We start from the raw sequence: 22,678 nt of genomic DNA on the forward strand, positions 1-22,678 counted from the left end.
GGTCAGGGTGCCAGGGCAAGGCCCTCTGCCAGGTCACACACATCTGGTGTGTCCTCACGTGCTGGAACTGGAGGGAGCTCTGTGGAATCTCTTTTATAAAAGAGCACCGATCCCGGGGCGCCTGGGTGGCTCAGTCGTTGAGCGTCTGCCTTCGGCTCAGGTCATGATCCCAGGGTCCTGGGATCGAGCCCCGCATCGGGCTCCCTGCTCCGCGGGAAGCCTGCTTCTCCCTCTCCCACTCCCCCTGCTTGTGTTACCTCTCTCGCTGTGTCTCTTTCTTCAAATAAATAAATAAAATCTTTAAAAAAAGAGCACCGATCCCTTCCCGAGGGCTCCAGCCTCATGACCTAAGCACCTGCACAAAGCCCCACCTTCTACCACCTTGGGCGCTGGGGTTCCAACATGTGAATTGGGGTTGGGGGGGCGCACCCATTCAGACCCCAGCACCCAGCATCACCAGGGGAAGGAGTAGTGAAGAGGGGACTCTAACCCAGGGCAGTCTGGGCCTGCAGCTTGCCTTCTGCCCAGCGCATGCACCACCATTAAATGGACCCTGACGGCAGAGACGCTAGCCATTCGGGACTTCTGACCTTCTAACTTGTTTTCTGACTCCTAATTGGAAGTGCTTTTTGTGTTGCCCCTAGTTTCATAATCGTTTTGTGTGACTCTCTCCACCCAGTTAGTTTCTTTGAAGGCAGAGTTCACTTTTGTTCGCTACAGCATCTACAGTATGCCTTGTCCATGGTGGGTGTTTAATCTGTATACACGGACTGCTTTAAACACCTAAGGCTTGTGCCAGTTTTCAAACGCTTAAGGACCCACTGAAAACATAGTGTCACGAGAGTTACCTTGACCAAGGTACATGTGGCGGATGGTTTTGCAAATTTAAAACACATCATTAGATTTGGATCAAAAATACAATTAACGTTCAAAGATGTTCTTTTATTAAGCTCTAAAAATGTTTGAAATTGAAATGACTCGTGCCCAGACTCTGAACTTCGACTTTTTCAGGCGTACGTATATTTTTAGGCTCTTCCAGATACCATCACTTGGTAATACATAGTCAGATACTCTTGAGTGTGTTTCACTGAAAACATAAATATTTCTCATCTTTTTAATAGAAAGGCAGGGATTTAAATTTTGATATTAAAAAAGCAACAAACGAACTAGCTTTTCCTTAGGTACACCTTAACTCGAGATACTCTTTACTTGGGATGCCAGGTGGGGTCCATGTTCTCTGTCTTAGGGATCCAGGTGAATTACAGACGTGTGTATGTGGTGTTTTGTTGTATAACGCATTTATATTCTCCTGTTTTTCAGGTCCTGTAGGAGTAGGTCTGAATGAACTGAAACGAAAGCTGCTCATCAGCGACACCCAACACTACGGTGTGACAGTGCCCCGTAAGTTCCCTGCACCCCCGGTAACAATCGGTCAGCACTGATGAAAGATGGGTGGTGCCCGACACGGTTCCAGGCATTCAGCCTCTGGCCCCACAACAGCCCTAGCAAGTATGCAGCAACACTCTCCACTTTTTACAGTGGAGGAAACTGAGGCATGGGAGTGAAGGGGTTGCCCCAGACTGCAGAGACTGTTGGCGGGATGTTTGTTAATCACGGCTTCTCTGCTCTCAGTTTTTATGGTAAATTTTAATATGCATGTGACACTAAATTAGTATTTACAAATTTTCTCCTAGATAAAAGCCTGACTCTTCTACTTCGTAAAATAGGTGCTAATGTTTTCCAGAGATTTTCACCAGGTTTAAGATCAGAAGGACCAAACCACAGAGAGCCGAAGGAGGCCTCTTCTAATAGAAGCCTTTCTTAATTACTTTTTATATGTAGTAATTGGCAGATGGTGTTAAATGGGCCTTTCATGGCCATATAATCCAAATACGGTGGGCTTCTTTTCAGTATACAGAATTAGATCTATTTTTATAAAAGAGGTTTTCATAGGCTTTCTTACAAGTGAAATGTGATGCTGGAAGCATTTTGATCTCCAGAATAAATGCCACTTGACTACTTAATATGTTGATGTTAGAAAGCTGTCTAAAAGGCTAAAATTGAAATGTTGGCTTTTTCAAGTGGTTTTGGTCCTATTAAAAACAATACAAAACACACAAGTGTTTGTATATGGCCCTGAGCAGTGTTCTCTAGTTTTGGAAGACTTCGACTTTATTTTAAAGTTACAGTTTTCTATTACCTCAAGTTACTCCTTGTTACTGCATTTTTCCAAATTATTGTTCATAATCATGTTCAGCCATACGTTACAGGGCCGTTGGTTTCCACCAACAGAGATGAAAGGAAAGGAAAAATGTGGAAATGTGGAATTAAACTGTGTTTTTTTTCTTTAACTTTAATTATTCACTTCTCTTGCAAAAGCTGGCTTGCAATATATGGGTAATTCGAGAATTTTACAAAACAGTTGTCAGTCTTACAGGGGAGTAGTTACAAAGCACCTGGAGGGTGGAAAAACGGATTACAAAGGGGAAAAAATGCATGTATTTATTTCCTCCCATGTATTCATCTCCTTTATTTGTCTTAATTTATTTCATCATCCCAACCACTGGGCGACATCTGCCTGCCACATAGGAGGGAAGAGAAAGGCTATGGGACTTAATCAGAGTTGTACTCGTTGCAGTTGCATGCACCATGCTTCCACTTTTCACGTCCTTCCTCCTATACAGCACTACACAGTCTTTTCCAACTACAGATGCTCTTTATTGTCACATAGTTAGTAATAAACATCAATTTATTTGGAAGATGATAAATACCAATAAGACTGTCTCTGAAACATACCCTTTATGGTAGTTTTGGTGTTAGTCAAGGACCTCGGGCAATGTACTTGGGCCTCAATCTATCCAACACTTCAGATAATATCTGTCTCTGAGGTTGTTATAGAAATTGACAATATCCAGAAAGGTTCTGGGACTGGGACTCTCCAAAGAAATCCCCGAAGTAGTAATTTTCCACTCAGATTCACTTTTAAACAGCGTTAATGTCAGAGGATCCTCACAGAGCAGTGTTTTCCAGACTCACCTGATGATAAGTCTCTTGGGCTTCTTAGGAAAAGATTCCAAGGCCTTTCCAAAGAGATCCTCCTTCAGGAAACCTGACAGAATGCCTGAAAATCTATTTTATATATCCCAAGCAACTCATAACACTGGACATTTTGGGAAGATAACAGCCATAGCATCAACTCAGGATGATTTCATTAATTACAGAAGAATATATTTTAAGACCAGTGTTGGAATTTTAGATTGTTTTCTCCAGGTAGAGTCTTGATTATCTAGAGAAAAATTATGGCTTTGATTATTCCACCAGTATTCTGTTCGATGTTTAACTATAAATCTTTCCCCAAAATGCACTAAATCTCCACCAGAATGGGTAAGTTTTTGAAAATGATGTGGAGCAATGGAACTCTCACACATCGCTGGTGGGAGTGTAAATTAATTTCACCCACTCTGGAAAACTAAGTGGCAGTATCTACTAAGGCTGAGCGAGCATCTACCCCATGACCCCTCGATCCCACTTAGTACGCAGCCAACAGAGATGCACACAACATGCACTCAGATAGTCTTAGAAACGTTATTCACAAGAGCCCCAAACTGGAAATGACCCAAATGCCCAGCAGCAGTAGACTGGATAGGTACGTGATGGTATATTCACACAACGGAAGACGCAATGCACAATTTGCTACTACAGTGCAGCAATATGAATGAATTCCCCAAACATGTTCAGCGAGAGGAGGCAGACACGAGAGAGAATATGCAGTATGACTCCATGTTTACAAATACAATAAAAGCAGTGCTGAGGTGCTCTTAGAAATCGTGAGGAAGGTGGGTTGGAAGGGTGGTTCTGGAGTGCTGGAGATGTTCCGTTTCGTGGTAGAGTGCTGCTTACCCGGGTGTTTTTGATCTGTGAAAACTCATTACGCTTACGTGTGAACTTTTCTGTGTATCATACTTCAGGGTTTTGAATGTTAAAAAGAAATACTTGGTACTTTAGTTCACTGTGGTTTGCTGATGTCGATTTGCTGGTCTCGACTGCACTACAGTTATGGAAGATGAACACCTTCCTTTATTGGAGAAAACTGAGTGATAGTCACATGGGACCTTCTCTAAGCTGTTTTTGCAACTTATTGTGAATCTATAATTATTGCAATTTTAAAAAATTAAAGGGATGCTAAATGAGGTAAATACTGTCGCTCTCGGGCTAAAATGGCAGAACAAATTATATGATCGTTACAAAATATCTATGTTGCCACGTTAAACATTCCAAGTTGCTTTTAAGGAAGGTGGTGGCCGGGGCCCGTTTTCTGCTGGTTTGCTTCTTTGTGGCAAATTTCATCCTCGATGAGCAGCGTCAACACTGTTTTAAGGCATTTAAGTCATTATCATCAACAAATTTAACCAGTCTTTCAAAAGGCTGTCTCAGTAAATTAAAGTAGTTAACAGAAAGTGTTGCATTGATCTATGTGAGTGCTGTGAATTGTGTAAGACTGATGAATCACAGACCTGTACCTCTGAAACAAATAATACATTACAGGTTAAAAAAATAAGAAGATAGTAGGAAGGGAAAAATGAAGGGGGGGAAATCGGAGGGGGAGACGAACCATGAGAGGCTATGGACTCTGAGAAACAAACTGAGGGTTCTAGAGGGGAGGGGGGTGGGAGGATGGGTTAGCCTGGTGATGGGTATTAAAGAGGGCACGTACTGCATGGAGAAGTGGTGGGTGTTATACGCAAACAATGAATCCTGGAACACTACACCAAAAACTAATGATGTAATGTATGGTGATTAACATAACATAATAAAATAAAATTTTTAAAAAGTGATATTTAAAAAAAAAGTATTGCAGTAGATGTCAAAGACTTGATGAATCGATTCCAAAGTCTTTCTAGTCTGGAATTTGGGCACTCACAGTCAGCCACACTTGTTAATCACTTTGTGGTTTCTCATGAAGGCATATATCACAGTTACATGATTTCATAGGTTTCAAGGAACTCGTGTTCGGTAACACTTCTTTGTCCATAGAAGACCCCAGTTGGAATTTCTAAAATATATATATAAAAATTAGGGTACCAATTAAAAAAATTTTTTCTTCTTATCTCACCATGGCCATTACTTGGGAATTTTGTTGGAAGCAGGGGAAGAGGATAGAGTTGGAGTTTGTCTCATATTTGTTTGAGGTTTGTCTTACACTGTAAACATAGTGGGTACTCAGTGAACTATAGTGAGGTAGTGGCCTGCATTGTGGTTAATAAGTCCATCTTTCCCTTTGAGCTCCCTGGAGAATTTCCACATCCCTTATTCAGGATTCCTCACTGTGAATGAGTTTGTGAGATTTCTCTAGTCCCTCACTGCAATAAACACAAAAATTCTTCAGTGGTAAAGTTACATCAGGCTTGGATAATTTGGGGTGCTTGTGATAAGCAAACACTCTGACTGTAGATATGTCCAGTTTTAAATGAGTTTAGCAGTGTCATAAATGTCTTGTTCGCTCGATGTAGTTCTACTTTTAGCCCTCCCTAGGGGACTCCGTATGTCAGGGCCGTGATCCTTAAAACTGTGTGGGCTACATTTGCAGTGTCCTGCCATTACAGTTGAAGAAAGGAAACCTTTTCTCAGTTCGCCAGAGACCAGTTAATACACATAAAATTCTCAGTTTTGATTTTCACCAATACATTTTTATGAAGCTAACTATTTGCCAAATGAACACCAGTAAACAAAACGAAGCTGTTGAAGTAATAAATGAATATTAACCCTAAATTCAAAAGCAGGGCATCATACTAATTTTAATAGCTTTTAAACTCTTGGATGCATATTATGTTATATACACATGATAGAGTTTATTTCTATTGTGAAATTCATTCTTAGCTTTTATGATAGAATTAAATTTATTAGTATTTCATGCTATTCCTGCAAAGGGTGTATCACCTCATAAAAAAAATAGCATAACTTCTTGGTGCTTTAAGAGCAGAAATATGAAAAACTGTTTCAAGAGATCTGAATGTTGTGTTAAAATATACTTGGTAACTAAAAGTCCATTAAAATTTTAGATATAATTTAAATTAATCGGGTTTTATAAATCCATTCCTTTTTGTATTGAGATACTTTTTCCCACTTCCCTCAGTTTTCCTTTTCTATACTACTAAGATATAATTGAAATAAATAAGCTGCACATATTTAAAATGTACAATTAGATCAATTTTAATATATACAGACACACATGAAATCATCACCACAATCAACATAATGAACATTTCCATCTCTTCAAAAAATTTCCCCATGCATTTTGTAATCCATCCTTCTACCCCTGGCTTTGGGCAACCATGAATCTATACTCTGAAACTGTAGATTAGTTTGAATCATCTAGCACTTTATATAAATATACAGTATGTTCCCAGATTCTTTTTGCCTGGCTTATTTCACCCAGCATGAGTTTGAGATTCATCGAGGTCGTTTCACAAATCAACAATTCATCCTTTTTCATCACTCAGTGGTATTCCACTGTATAGAAATTCTATAATTTATTTATCCATCCATTTACCTGTTGATGGATACTTGGGGGGGTTACCCCCATTTTTTGTTATTACAGATAAACCTATAAGCTAAATATTCTGATGAACATACGCTTTTGTTTCTGTTGGGTAAATATGGAGTAATAGAATGGCTGGATCATATTTAATTTTTTAAGAACCTACACAAACCATTTCCCAAAATGGTTATACCATTTTCCAGCCCAGTAGCAGTGTATGCAAGATCTAGTTTTTTGCAGCTTTGCCAACAATTGGTATAGCCAGCCTTTTAAATTTTTCTCTGTGTGATATAGCCCTATCTCAGGGATATTACGGGTTCAGTTCCAGACCACCACAATAAAGTAAATACTGCAATGAAGCAGCTCAAATGAATTTTTTGTTTTCCCAGTAGTCTCTTATGTGTGCAATAGCATTGTGTCTGAATAAACAATGTACACTCCTTAATTTTAAAATACTTTATTGTTAAACAGTGCTAACCATCATCTCAGCTTTCAGTGAGTAATATTTTTGCTGGGGGAGGATCTTGTCTTGAGGTGGCTGGCTGCTGACTGACCAGGGTGGTGGTTGCTGAAGGCGAGGGTGGCTATGGAAACTTCATAAAATAAGACAACAGTGAGGTTTGGTGCATCAATAGACTCTTCCATTCATGAACTATTTCTCTGTAGCATGCAGTTCTGTTTGATAGCATTTTACTCAATCCTCTCAAACATTGTGCTTCTTTATCAGCTCAGTTTAGGTAATATTCTAAATATTTTTTTGTCATTTCAACAATCTTCACAGATTCTTCACCATCTCAAGAAACCACTTTCTTTGCTCATCTATAAGAAGCATCTCCTCATCCATTAAAATTTTATCACAAAATGGCAGTAATTCAGTCACATCTTCAGGCTCCGCTTCTAATTCTAATTTTTGTGCCACATCTGCAGTGACTTCCTCCACTCAAGTCTTGAACCCCCCAAGTCATCCATGAGGGTTGGAATCAGCTTCTTCCAAACTGTTAGTGTTGATACTTTGACCTCTTCCCATGAATCATAAATGTTCTTACTGGCATCTAGAATGGTAAATCTTTTCCAAAAGAAAATTTTCTTTCCATAACTCAGTTTTCAATTTACTTTGCCCAGTGCCATCAGAGGAATCACTATCTATGGTAGCCATAGCCTTACAAAAATGTATTTCTTAAATAAGAATTGAAAGTCACATTCATTCCTTGATCCATGGACTACAGAATGGTTGTTGTGTTAGCAGGCATGAAAATAACCTTAATCTTGTTGTACATCTCCATCAGAGCTCTTGGGTGACACGGTGCATTGTCAATGAGCAGTCCTATTTTATTTTATTTTATTTATTTTTTTACATTTTATTATGTTAATCACCATACTTACATCATTAGTTTTTGATGTAGTGTTCCATGATTCATTGTTTGTGCATAACACCCAGTGCTCCCTTCAATACGTGCCCTCTTTAATACCCATCACCAGGCTAACCCATGCCCCCACCCTCTCCCCTCTAGAACCCTCAGTTTGTTTCTCAGAGTCCATAGTCTTTCATTGTTCGTCTCCCCCTCAGATTCCCCCCCTTCATTTTTCTCTTCCTACTATCTTTTTTTTTTTAACATACAATGTATTATTTGTTTCAGAGGTACAGGTCTGTGATTCATCAGTCTTACACAATTCACAGCGCTCACCATAGCACATACCCTCCCCAATGTCTATCACCCAGTCACCCCATCCCTCCCACCCCCCACCACTCCAGCAACCCTCAGTTTGTTTCCTGAGATTAAGAATTCCTCATATCAGTGAGGTCATATGATACATGTCTTTCTCTGACTGACTTATTTCGCTCAGCATAATACCCTCCAGTTCCATCCACGTCGTTGCAAATGGCAAGATCTCATTCCTTTGATGGCTGCATAATATTCCATTGTATATATATATGACATCTTCTTTATCCATTCATCTGTTGATGGACACCTTGGCTCTTTCCATAGTTTGGCTATTGTGGACATTGCTGAGCAGTCCTATTTTAAAAGGAATCTTTCTGAGCACTAGGTTTGAACAGTGGGCTTAAAATATCCAGTAAGCCATGTTGTAAATAGATATGCTGTCATCCTGGCTTTGTTGTTCCATTTATAGAGCACAGGCAGAGTAGATTCAGTTAATTCTTAAGGGCACTGTGATTTTCAAAACAGTCAATGAGCACTGGCTTCACCTTAAAGTCATCAGCTACATTCGCCCCTAACAAGCCAGACTGTCCTTTGAAGCTTGAAGCGAGGCATTGACTTTTCTCTAGTTATGAAAGTCCTAGATGGCATCTTCTTCCAATAGAAGTCTGTTTCATTTAAGTGAAAATCTACTTAGTGTAGCCACCTTCATTAACGATCTTAGCTAGATCTTCTGGCTAACTTGCTCTAGCTTCTACATCAGCATTTGCTGCCTCACCTTGCACTATTCTGTTACGGAGACAGCTTCTTTCCTTAAACCTCATGAACCAACCTCTGCTAGCTTCCAACTTTTCTTCTGCAGCTTCCTCATCTCTCTCGGCCTTCATAGAACTGAAGAGAGTCAGGGCCTTACTCTGGATCAGGCCTGGGCTTAGGAGAATGTCATGGCTGGTTTAATCTTCTCTCCAGACCACGCATACTTTCTCCATAGCAATAATACGGCTGTTTCACTTTCTTACCATTCGTGTATTCACTGGAGTAGCACTTTTTAATTTACTCCAAGAATTTTTCTTTGCATTCACAACTTGACTGGTGCGAGAGCTTTCAGCCAATTTCAGCTTTCCACATGCCTTCCTCACTAAGCTTAATCACGTCTAGCTTTTGATTTAAAGTGAGAAGGTGGGACTCTTCCTTTCACTTGAACACTTAGAAGCCATTGTAGGGTTATAAATTGTCCTAATTTCAATATTGTTGTGTCTCAGGGAATGGGGAGGCCTGAGGAAAGGGGGAGAGATCGGGGAAATGGCTGGTCAGTGGAGCAGTCGAACACACACATTTGTTGATTAAGGTCACTATCTTATGTGGGTGCAGTTCATGGCACCCCAAAACAACTACGATAGTAACATCAAAGATCACTGATCACAGATCACCATAACAAATATAATAATGAAAAAGTTGGAAATATCACAAAAATTACCAAAATGTGACATAGAGACACAAATGAGCAAATGCTGTTGGAAAAATGGCGCTGATAGATTTGTCACAAACCTTCAATTTGTTTTAAAAACAAAACAATGAGGGGCGCCTGGGTGGCTCAGTTGGTTAAGCGACTGCCTTCGGCTCAGGTCATGATCCTGGAGTCCCGGGATCGAGTCCCGCATCAGGCTCCTTGCTCGGCAGGGAGTCTGCTTCTCCCTTTGACCCTCCTCCCTCTCATGCTCTCTGTCTCTCATTCTCTCTCTCTCAAATAAATAAATAAAATCTTAAAAAAAAAAAAAAAAACAATGAGAAACAGTATCTGCGAAGCACAATAAAACAAGGTATGCCTATATGTGTGTAGTGGTATCTCATTGTACTTCAATTTGCATTTAATTAATGACTAATGATGTTGAGCATCATTTCGTGGACCCACTCATTTATGCATCTCCTTTGGTGAAGTGCTTATTCAAATATTTTGTCCATTTTTAAAAATTGCATTGTCTCACTGAGTTTGAGAATTCATTATATATTCTGGATAGGTGTCCCTTATGTGATAAATGTATTATTCATATATTCTTCTCAGTCTGTGGACTGGCCTTTTTTTTTTTTTTTAGACTGTGCACACAAGGTCGGGGAGGGGCAGAGGGAGAGAGAGAATCTTAAGCAGGCTCTGCACCTGGCACAGATCCTGAGATCATGACCTGAGCCAAAATCAAGAGTTGGTTGCTTAACCGACTGAGCCACCCAGGCATCCCACCTTTTTATTTTTTTAATGGTGTTTTTCAAAAACCAGCAGTTTTTAATTTTGACAAAGTCTGATTTATCATTTCATGTTTTGTGCTTCTGGTGCTCTAAAAATCCTTTATCTCAGGACCATAAAGACATTCTGCTTTTTCTAGAAGTTTTATAGTTTTACATTTTACTTTGAGGTCTTGATCCATTTCAAGTTGTTTTTTCGTGTTGTTTAGCAGATTTGCCTTGTTCCTGATCTCAAGGGAAAACAACTCCCATCTTTTACCATTAAGTATGTTGTTGACTCATTGATGGCCCTGTTATTTGTTTGAAAGCAGTCTCTGCAATTCCTAGTTTGCAGAGACTTTTTGTCATGAAAGGGTGTTGAAATTTTTTCTAATGCTCTTTCTGGATACATTGAAATGATGTATTATCCTTCATTCTGTTAATATGGTGAATTCCATTGATTTTCAAATGTTCAGCCAACCTCTCATTCATGAGATAAACTCTACTTGGTCATGATCTTATATCTTTTGAAAAAATGTATTGTCCAATTTGACTTGCTAATATTTTTGTTAAGGACTTTTGCACCTAAATTTATGATGGAGATTGGTGTGTAATGTTTTCTAATGCCTTTGTTAGATTTTGCTATTAGGGTTATACTAATATCATAAAATGAATTAAGCAGTGATTCCTCTTTATGCAAAAATATGTTGATGTGGGATTTGTGTTATTTCATTCCTTACGGTGGACAGACTTCATCGGCCATCTAGGCCTGGAATCTTTGGGGGAAGGTTTTAAAAAACAGATTTATTTAGGGGTGCCAGGGAGGCTCAGTCAGTTAGGCATCTGCCTTTGGTTCGGGTCATGATCCTGGGATCAAGTCCCACATCAGGCTCCCTGCTCTGCAGGGAGTCCACTTCTCCTTCTGGCCCTCCCCGTGCTTGTGTGTGTTCTCTCTCTCTCAAATAAATAAAATCTTTAAATAATAGATTTATTCAGTAGATACAGGGCTGCTCAGATATTGGCTCCTCTTGTTTCAATTTTGATTCTTTATGCTTTTCAAGAAATTTATCCATGTCATCTAAATTGTCAAATATGTTGGTATAAAGTAATGCATAATATTCTCTAATCCTTTTTAATGTTCAAAGGATCTTTGGTAATAACTCCTTTTTCATTATTTATATTGGTGATTTTTGTTCTCTTTTTCTTAATCACTGTAATTAGATTTTAAATTTTTATCATTTTTCTTTATTGTCTTTTTTTCTATTTTGTTAATTTGTTTATTATTCACTTCTCCTTGGCTTGGGTTTACTTTGATCTTCGCTTTCTAGCAATTTTTAAGATGAACTTTACTGATTTTAGATCTTCTTTTCTAATAGAAGTACATAAAGGCATAAGTTTCCTGCTATACACTATGTTCTTCATGTACTTCACAGTATTTGCTCACTTTTATTGTTTCATTTTTGAGTCATACTTATTTTGAAGTGTGTTATTTAATATTTGAGGTTATCCTAGATACCAGTTTTCATTATTTTATGTTTAGAGAATTTACTCCTTATGATTTGGATTCTTTTAAATTCATTGGGACTTTTTATGGGCCAGCATATGATCTACCTTTTGACAAATGCATCATCTACACTTGAAAATAATGTGTATTCTTCAGTTACTGGATGTAGTATTACACAGGTATTAATTAGACCCCTGAGGTTGGTGATGGTGTGTAGATCCCCTGTGTCTTAATGATACTTTGTCTAGTTCTATCAGTTGTTGAGAGGCAGTAAAACCCATTCTGATTGTGAACTTGTCCATTTCTCCATTTAACTCAGCCAATTTTTGCCTCATGTACTTTCAAGTTCTGTTATTATGTGTGTACAAATTTATATTTGTTAATTTAAGTTTCTCTTATGAAACATTCGTCTTTGTTTCTGGTCATACTTTTTTTTCAAGTCTCTTGTCTGATACTAAAGTAGCCACTTCAGCACCTTATGCTTACTGTTTACATGGTACATACACTGTCTTCTATCTGTTCACTTCCAGCTTATCTGTGTCTTTAATGTGTCTTTCTTATAAACTAATAGGCAGCATGTACTAGGGTCTTGCTTTTTCACCTATTCTCTGCTTTTTAATTGGAGTATATAAACCAATTAACATTTATTGAGTTATGAAAATGATTAAATTTAAGCTACGATTAAGTTTTTCTGTTTATCCCGTTTGTTTTTGTTTTGCTTTTTCTTTTTTTTTATTTGAATGTTTATTAGTGTTCCATTTCAGTTTACTTATTGGCTCTCTGCTTCTGTGTCTTTGCATTACTTGTTATTGGTTGCTCTAGGGATTACAACAGGCTTAGTGTCTAACCATTGACAGTCTGCTTAGAGTTAACTTCATGCCATTTCACATAATATATAGAAACCTTGCAATCATATAAATCCCTTTTCTAGTTGACAAATGTGTTACATTTGCGTACATTGAAAACTACCAGATATTATAACTTTTAAATCAGTTGTATATATATTTTATATATATGTGTCTATATTATATATATATGTATATGTATGTTTAAGGAATGTAAGAGGAAAAACAGACTTTTATTTCTACTCAACTATTCTTTCTGTTGCTTTCTTCATTTCTTGAAGATATAAATTCCTTCTTAACATTTCCTTTTAGCCTAAGAACTTCCTTGAATATTCTTTTAGAACAGATATGCTGATGAATTATTAGTCTCTCTTCTTCTGAAAAGGTGTTTGTTTTGCTTTTTTCTCCTGAAGGATATTTTAGGTGAAGTTCTTTTCTTTCAGTACTTTAAGTCTAGATATTATTTCATTGAGTTCTTGTTTTTATGATTTATAATAAATCTGTAGCCACTGAAATCATTATTCCTCATGTGTACTGTATTGGTTTTTACTGGATGCTTTCAAGGTTTTTTTTATCCTTGACTGTTAGTACTCTGGTTTTGATGTGTCTAGGCATGATTTTTCTCTGAATTTATCCTATTTGAGATTTGTTGAGCTTCTGAAATTTGTAAAATATATGTCTTTCACCAGATTTTAGCAGTTTGGGGCCACTGTTTCTTCAAATACATTTTTTTTTTTTTTTGCCTCGATATCTTTTTCATCTCCTCTGGCATCCAAATTACACATTTATTTCACGGGTCCCTCAGGTTCCATTTATATCTTTTCAATCTTTTTTTTCTTTGTTGCTCAGATTTTATAATTTCCATTGATCTATCTTCAAGTTCATTGACTTTTTTCTCTGTCCTCTCCATTCTGCTACCTAGCCCATCTAGCAACTTGTTTGTTAGATATTGTATATTTCCATTCTAACATTTCCATTTGATTCTCCTTTATAGTTTCTATTTCTCTGAGAATTTATATTTCCATTCATTTCAGATGTGTTTTCCTTTACCTTATAAAACACAGTTATAAACACGTTAAGTTCTTAAATTCTTAAATTCTTTGTCTGGTAGTTCTAACTTCTGGGTCATTCAGAGTTGCCATCTACCATTTTCCCCTTGAGAATTGGTCATAATTTCTTGGCTCTTTTATATTAAATGATTTTAAATTGCATTCCGGATGTTCTGTGAGTTGTGGTTTCAATCTCAGTTCAGTTCTAAGTTTTTGCTACACTGATTTGGGTCTTCCCTGTCACATGTGGTTCAGGGGTGAGTCTGATAGTTGTGTGCATAGTTCAAATCTCAGCTCTTTCTCTAAGCCTTTTCTACATTGGTTTGGGGGTGTTCTGTGCTGCTGTTATTCATGGGTTAGGCTGAGACTTGTGTATTCTAATCTCAGTTCACATATGAAAATATTGCTGTGTTACCTTGAGTCTGAACTGCAAGTGTATAGCTCAGGGGTTATTCTTCAGCTAGTTTTGGTTCCTTCACAGCTTTAGAGTATCTTCTTCACCCAGTCTTCCTGGATTACCTCCACACTCTTCAATTTGTAAGGGCTTTTTAAAAGTTTTTTTCTTGGTTCTTTTCACCAAAAAGGGCTCCTACTGGAATTTAGTCACACAGAACAGCATGATGCTCTGCAAATGTTCCCACCCTCAGGGCAAAGCTAAGAAGAAATAAAAGTTAAAACTCTACCCCATGCAGGTTGATTCCTCTCCACAGTCTACCTGCTTTTTATTTATTTTCAGAGTGCTGAGATAGTTGTCTGGGCCCAGAGTTTTTAGCTGAAATCTGCAGGACGGTTGGGCTATGGTCAGTTTTTTGCTTGCCCTATCAGCATGCAACTCCTTAGGTTTGGTTATGTTTTTACAGTTAATCCTGTATTTTCTGCTCCATTATAACTTAGTAGCAGATAGGCAACATTACTGAACATTTGGAAGTTCAGTAGTATTCTAAGAAGGTGTTTATAATTTTGCAAAGGAGGAATGAATAGCATTTAGTCTTCAAATTCAGTGAATTAGTAAAACAAAACATTGATGGCATACTTACTATGTGCTGTGTATGGAAGACAGTAAAATAATTTCAGAGTTTACCTTACAACATAGTAGGCATTAGGCTTGCTTCAATGAATAACGATCAGTAAATATGGTAATAAGCATATTATCTGCAAAAGACAGGAGTTTTTCCTCAAGGGTTAAAATACTATTTTTATTTAACATTATAACCTTCAAAATAATGAATAGCACAGACACAATGCAATTTAATCTTGAATCCATATTCAAATCAGTGTTGTACTTTCATATCGGTAGAGAAAATCTGAATGACACTTTATTTAATCAATTTGCTTTTTTCTAAGTTTTTAAATTTGGTTTATGAAAAACACATTATTTTTTATTTAAAGATTTTATTTGAGAGAGAGCGTGAGCACAAGCAGGGTGAGGGGCAGAGGGAGAAGCAGGCTCTCTGCTGAGCAGGGAGCCTGATGAAGGGCTTGATCCCGGGACTCTGGGATCATGACCTGAGCCGAAGGCAGACGTTTAACCTACTGAGCCACCCAGATGCCCTGAAAAATACTTTAATACATGATGATTTCTTTTTTAGTGTCCTCCTTAGGGTAGCTGATGTAAACTTCTGTAAACTCTTTTTAATTAAATCGCAGACACGACCAGAGCAAGAAGAAGCCAGGAGAGCGATGGTGTGGAATATATTTTCATTTCCAAGCATTTGTTCGAGACAGATGTACAAAATAACAAGTATGTGGCGGGTTTTTGTGTGACTCTTGTTTTTAAGCCTGTGCCTCTGTATCCAGTTTCCAGGGAACTGAGGGTTCCCTTCCGTTTGAAATAAATTTTAAGTTTTATAATATCTGAAACGGATAAAAAGGTGATAATTCAGTTAGTAGGTGTTATCAGTCTTCACCTGTAATTTTTTAATAACCTAGAGCTGCTATGTTTCTGGTAAGTTCAATGGGTAGGAATTATTTTGAAGGATGAGGGAATGTTGCTTATATATTGTGACCTCTTTCCACCCCACTCATTGAATCTTAACATAGAATTTGAATAGAATTTTCTTTAAAAAACTAACAACAATGTAATAGATCCCTAGTTCGACCATCTCTCCCGCATGCACCTCTCACCCTCATTGGCTCTTCAAAAAATTAAAATACTGTTCATCACCTTGCTTGTACCACGTCCCCTGGCCAGCTCTAACCCTCCCCCTCCAACCTCCCCAGGTCCTCCATTTGCTTCAGCGTGAATATTTTAGGGTATCAGGAAGCAATGTGTGCTTTAATGTGAGATTTGGGGATTTTATTGAAACATCAAAATGCTTTTTTCCACGTTTGGCGCAGCGATTGTGTTTTTATAGCACGTAATCGGCTGCCCTGCTTCCATTAGCCACCAGGCAGTCCCTCCTGTCGTTCTAAAGCTGAGCGTGGTTATTCTGTAGCATGCAGTGAAATTTCAGTAGTTTCTATTGTTTGGCTTATTCACTGCTTTATTGCATTGCATTAGTTCTGAAAAAGAGGTGATGGAAAACAGAGTACTGCTGGCCTGAAGTACTTTTTTTCTGCTTAAGTGTAATACAAGCAAGTGTTACTGATTTGAAAATGTAAAATACAAGATTTTTAAAAATTGACATTCTGGAGGACTTGGCCCTACTTATTTTATTGAACACAGTAAAAAAAAAAAAATTACATGTTCAGCAAAAATCTTTTCTATATTTGAATTATGTCTTCCCACTTATATCTATAATTAATTCACAAATGGCTCTGATTTAGATCTGATTTCCTACAGGTTTATTGAATACGGTGAATATAAAAACAACTACTACGGGACGAGTATAGACTCCGTGCGGTCTGTCCTAGCTAAAAACAAAGTTTGTTTGTTGGATGTTCAGCCTCATGTAAGTGAACAATGAACTATTCAGTACCATTCTGGCCCATGTGAGCTACCACACTCCATGTGAACCTTTCAATCTGGGGGTAAATCTGAAGGCTGCTCACTTTGGGCATATCTGTGGCTTTCCTAATGACAAAAGCATTTAAATGTAATTTGAGAAGTCTCTGGTGAGAGGAAAATAAAAAAGGCCCCTAATATTAGAAAAGAGGAGTTAGGGGAAGCCACAAGATCTGTTTGTAACTCTTGTTTATAGTCTGTGTTAGCCAAGTACAAGACTCTTAGATATTTCTTCTGTGTAAAATACGTTGCTACGTGTATAATGGATTTTTAAGTGTTAAGTCTGATTATAAGTGTTTGTAATTTTTACAATGGACATTTTGGTTCTTGGCCTTCTTTTATTTTGAGTCTCTACATATCCTAGAAGCGTACACCCCGTACATAGAGCTGTGGGGCATTTCACAGGAATTGAACTGAATGAGATCCTTCCTGCGGCTGTCAGCTGAATCCTTGCTGGCAGCCGGGGAACGCTTAGAAACACTTTGGACCGAGGATGCCAGTGGATGAAGCCATTCCGTTCTTACTGAACCACATCTCCTCCAGCAGAGACCCTACCCATAGCGTTTTCCTTGTTACCCAGGGGCCACAGAGTCTCCCTCCACTGATGGGTACACAACCTCCAAGAGTGAGTGGCCTGGAGAAGCCCTTCATTCTTCTTCAGGAAGATGAATCTGGAGTCAAAGCGCCCCAAGAATCAGTAGGGCAGCTGACCCCTTCATGTAGGCACCGGCGATGAGTAGACTACTCCTGCTTGTGCAGCCAGCTCTGTGCCAGGGCCCTGGGTCTAGTCGTGTCCAGCTCCGTCAGTGCAGGTCCAGCTCTCCGTCCGAGAGCCTCACTAGCCCTCCAGACGTATGGATCCTCCGGCTGCACCCCCACACCCCACCATAACCTTTCAGGGGAGTTTGTGGTCTGTACTCACATTCTGAGGAGGCCCTGACACACAGGTCAAGAGGCTCCCTCCACTCCCACCCTTTTGCCATTCCCCCTAGACTGTAGACGAGTCCTCAGAAGCATAGCGGAAATAATGTAAGATATTTTGATGGGAGAATGTTGACAAGCTTCATGGAAAGCGGAAGTCTTGCCCACAGAACGGCAAACAAGACAGACAGAATGACAGACTCCTATTTGAGATCAGGAAGAGGCTTAGGTGGGATGGTTGGAAAACTTTCATGTGCAGACACTTAATGCATAGCATCTTTTGAGTATTTGATTTAAAAATCAGTTTTATGATATTTTTAGCTGCTTCTGTCCAATATGAATTATGACATTTTTCAAAACATTTTAAAAGGCAAGTTATATTCTCCAACATTTTTTCAGGGGTATATAATTATGACATTTAATTATGACATTTAACTGATTGAATAATATACTGAAAGAGCTATTGGCCTTAATTAGATAATTTTAAGGAATTTTCTCCTTTGAAAGAAACTTTGGTTTACTGTAAAATTCACTCATGACATTATGAAGAAATAAAAGAAGACTTATTTTCTTCCTTGCAGACAGTGAAGCATTTAAGGACCCTAGAATTTAAGCCCTATGTGATATTTATAAAGCCTCCATCAATAGAGCGTTTGAGGGAGACAAGAAAAAATGCAAAGATTATTTCAAGCAGAGATGACCAAGGTGCTGCAAAGCCTTTTACAGTAAGTACAGTGATGCTCAGTAAGAAGATGTAAGTGGTACTTGAAATCATACATGTGGGAGCCACTACTTTTGGAAGACATGGTGTAGTAGAGGCTGTGATCCAAAACCCGATAAAAGACAGAATTGTATTTGGGTACATACGTTTTGAGTGATTGCGCTGTACTGGCTTTCTGTGCTTCTATGAATAGATCTTCAAATTATATTGACTGAAATATCCCTGTAATCATAAGTGAATGAGTGACAATCCTGAAATTCACGAAAGGTGGGAACTTTGATTCTGTGCAAGCAGTTGAGCAGATCCGAGAGAGAACATCAGAAGGTATGACGTCTGAAGAACTTGCAGTTCAAGAGGGTCATTTTCATTTGTGGCTGAAAGAATAAACACAGAATAGCATTTGATAAACCAGTTGTGGAAATGTCTGCGTCCATGCAAAGTGATGTAATTGCCTGGTTAACCAAAGTTTTTTTAATTCTTCCTTTTGCAGGAAGAAGACTTTCAGGAAATGATTAAATCTGCACAGATAATGGAAAATCAGTATGGTCATCTTTTTGACAAAATTATAGTAAATGATGACCTTACCGTGGCATTCAATGAGCTAAAAACAACTTTTGACAAATTAGAGACAGAAGCCCACTGGGTTCCAGTGAGCTGGTTACATTCATAACTAAGGGAAATTCCCACAATCATCTTTTTTGTAGAGTGCATGATGAAATCAGTTACCGTTCTGGTGGTAGGGCTTTTTAATCTATATCACTGTTGTAGATGTGCAGTCTTGCTTAAAACTGAATGTTGGTTTTGTTTGTATCTTTATCCAGCCTTACTTCAAACACAATTATTTGAGTAGAAGATCCAAAATCAAAATTTGCACAGTACTGTATTTTGAGCAGAGCTTTGAACCTTTTGGTTGTCTTTAATATACAGCTGTATCTCCAAGATGAGGTTGGACTTTTTAGAGAGAAACAGCTAGGGAATTGATACTGGAGTTCAGTGCTTCAGCAGGTCTCAGACGTGGTCCCTCCATCAAGTTTGTACGTTAACAGTTGAAGGTACTAACTTAGCAGCCTTGCGCAGCTCCAGGCAAACAGGACAGCTTTGCTGTTCTTTGGATGGGTCACTATAGGTTCACCTAGGCTGACAATAAGGCGTCCTCTTGCTATTCTAAAAGCGCAACCTTTTTCTTACATATATACAATATAGTCAGTGTATTTAAAAATCTTTCTTAAAGGAATTACAACACATTTGCCTTAGTGAGTGGCCTGCATGTTATAGCTTGAGACGACCTCTTAGGACTACATATCAGTGACTCGAGTATTTAATGAGGGAAGATATGACTTTTAAAAATGATTGTATATGTAACTAAAAGCCCTTCCTTATGGTATTAGTCTTTGTAAGGTTGGTGATATCTTGGGGCAAGTAATGATTACGAAGGACATTTTTATTTGTAAATCCTCAGACAGGATTTCCGGAGTCACTATCCAATAAATTATAAGAATGTGATTCCTATTCTCAAAGTAGATGTTTTACATGTTACTGCTACAGTTAAAATGTGATCATTTTTCACATGTGCAATTGATCATATACTTAAATTGCACTAAAATGTATTTTAGAAAAACTTTTCGTATAATGTTAACTTACCTCTTCATCATCAAAATAATTCTTAACACTGGTCAGGTATCATCCTAATCTTACCATTTTTAAAGAATCTTAAGAAACACTCTTGTAAATAATTTAGATGGGCTCTCATTTTTCTTTGTTACTACTGAACTTCAGCATACTAGAAAGGGCCATAAGTTGTTTAAGAGAACATGTCTTGCCATTCTTGCATGCAGTAAGACCCTGCCAATCAAAAATCATCACATCTATGACTTTCAAACAGAAAATATTTTTTGTTGATTTGTAAAGAGAGTTTAGATGTCATAAGAAAAATAGAACGTAGTGAAATTTTATATATTTATGAAATCTTTGAAAGGCGTATTTTTTTAATTATCAAATGGAGCTATTCATAAAATAAATTGTATGTAAAGATGTCATAATTTAAAAGAGTAGTTTTATAAGTCAGGGTCAACATTCCATGTAAATATTTGACCTTTGTTTGTACACAGATAGCCCACGAGTGTTATATGTGCACTGTGCACTTGGTAGCATTATCCACTGGATTTCCTTCAGACGCGTCAAATTTCATATTAGAAACAGAGACAAAAACTGCTGTAATGGTCTTGATACACACTCTCACTAAAACAGTCAGACCAGATGTTACTTAACATGATCCAGACAGTGAGTTCTAAGTTTATAAAGTCAATAGCAAGCCATCTAGATTTTTAAAGGAGTGGGGAAGAGGGCTGCCGTACTTTAAAGTTGTATGGCTGCTCTAAGAAAATACAAGTCTTACACAGAGAGTTTGGGTAGAATAGACTCCTCTTTGAACACTAAGATCTATAAATCAAAGCTTCCTGTACAAGGAGTAATGGGAAATGTGTAATTATCTAGGCAATTGTCTGAATAATTTAATTTAGGCAGTCCAACCAAATTCTTTACTGTGGGGGTAGAAGGTAGTGTAATGTGGTGGAAACAGAGTCCTTCTGGCTATTGGTGGCGATGGGGTGTTATTTAAAAATATAACTGTCCAGGGGCGCCTGGGTGGCTCAGTCGTTGAGCGTCTGCCTTCGGCTCGGGTCGTGATCCCAGGGTCCTGGGATCGAGCCCCATGTTGGGCTCCCTGCTCAGCGGGGAACCTGTTTCTCCCTCTCGCACTCCCCGTTTGTGTTCCCTCTCTTGCTGTGTGTCTCTCTCTGTCAAATAAATAAATAAAAATCTTAAAAAAAAAAAAAAATATATATATATATAACTGTCCAGACCTTTCTCCCTTTTCACACTAGAATTTTTTGTTTGTTTGTTTTTAATGAAAAGGGGCACCCTGGCAATTTGAGAAATGTTTTATTAGGTACATGGCTTTGCAAGTGATGTTTACATAGCCATTTTGATGTTTAGAGATTAGGTTAAAACTGAGTAAGGCAGTGCCAAGGGCTCGTTGATAACTGTTGCGGAAGGCCCTGGACTCTTGCGTCTGCACCCAGACCACCTCTAGCAAGGAGACGTGCCCGGCGGTCCTCACTGTACTAGTTCGGCCGGCTCCCAAGACAGTGTCAGCCACTGTTGCAGAGAAGAGGAATGTTTATAGTTTTAAGTCCATATATTTAAAATCCGAGATCAGGAAATTCTATATTCCCGTCATTACCAAATTAGAGTCAGTTAAAAATAAAAAGGTGAAATTGAAGTATTTTTTTCCTGTTGCTTTACTTATATAGATGTCCTTAATATCTTTAAGGCTGACATTCCTGGTATTGTATAATGATTGAATGTATCTAAATTGTAATAATTTAAAATTAACAAGCCTGTAATCTTCATAGATTTACAAAACTGTTATTAAAAGCTGCTTGAAGATCTGGATTTCTGTTATTTTCTTTTTGACTAGTAAGGATTTCTAAATAAATGTAATGGAAAATCTTTGATCTTAATAAAGTAAAGTATCTTCAAATCTGTTCTTGCGCTTGGGTATTTAGGATATTGTTTCCCATGGTGGATCAAATTCTGTTTTCTACTCTGATGCCAAGGGGTTCCTTTGAACTTGCCATGTCTAAAATTAAACTTCATGTTTAACAGGGTTGTTTGAGAGATGGAACTCACTACTCCTGCTCCTCCCCACACAGTGCAGCCATTTAAAGATACGGAGAAATAAAGGGGGGGTGGACGATCAGGGCCCATCCGTGATGGGATCGTCCCTTCTCCTGCTCCTCGCCATTAGGAACTAGAGCATTATCCACATCCTGTTCCTGAATTCCAGTCAGGCAAAACGAAACTTTTTTATTTAGCTGTACATGAGGACAAACTGCCACCTGCTTAGATACACAAGCTAACTAGCAGTGGCCTTGCTTCAACAGTTGGGCCAGTTAGCCCCAGCTGTGCTTCCATGGAAAGACTGTACAGGATAGCAGTTGGAGCACGGGATCTGGAGCCACACCTCCTGAGTTCAGGTTCTGGTTTTGCCTATTACCAGCTTTGCAACCTTGACACAGTCCTTTAGCCTCTCTAATCAGGTCATAATTCTGCTTACCTCATGGGATCGTTGTGGGCATGGAAGAGCTGATTCACGTAAAGTACTTGGAACAAAACCTGGGAAAAATACTCAATAACTGTGAACTCCTGTGTCATAGCGATTATTCTCACATCACACAATTTTAAAATAGCTCTATAATCACCCCATATAAACAGTTC

At 38.3% G+C, this 22,678-nt stretch overlaps 1 protein-coding gene across 2 annotated transcripts in view; it reads left to right on the forward strand.

Annotated features, from left to right (window-relative positions):
- MPP7 (MAGUK p55 scaffold protein 7) overlaps window positions 1-21,081 on the forward strand; it is a 327,469-nt gene extending 306,388 nt beyond the window's left edge. For both annotated transcript variants that reach the window (XM_021686517.1, XM_021686516.1), the window contains exons 13-17: window positions 1,321-1,401; window positions 15,462-15,555; window positions 16,597-16,705; window positions 18,261-18,404; window positions 18,891-21,081. In XM_021686517.1, the coding sequence (XP_021542192.1) occupies window positions 1,321-1,401; window positions 15,462-15,555; window positions 16,597-16,705; window positions 18,261-18,404; window positions 18,891-19,070 (608 nt within the window). In that variant the 3' untranslated portion in view covers window positions 19,071-21,081. The remainder of the gene's footprint in view (window positions 1-1,320; window positions 1,402-15,461; window positions 15,556-16,596; window positions 16,706-18,260; window positions 18,405-18,890) is intronic.
- Window positions 21,082-22,678: the final 1,597 nt, after the last annotated feature.

This window comes from Neomonachus schauinslandi, chromosome 5 (genome assembly GCF_002201575.2).
Source record: "Neomonachus schauinslandi chromosome 5, ASM220157v2, whole genome shotgun sequence".
In the NCBI taxonomy this organism is placed as follows: Eukaryota; Metazoa; Chordata; class Mammalia; order Carnivora; family Phocidae; genus Neomonachus; species Neomonachus schauinslandi.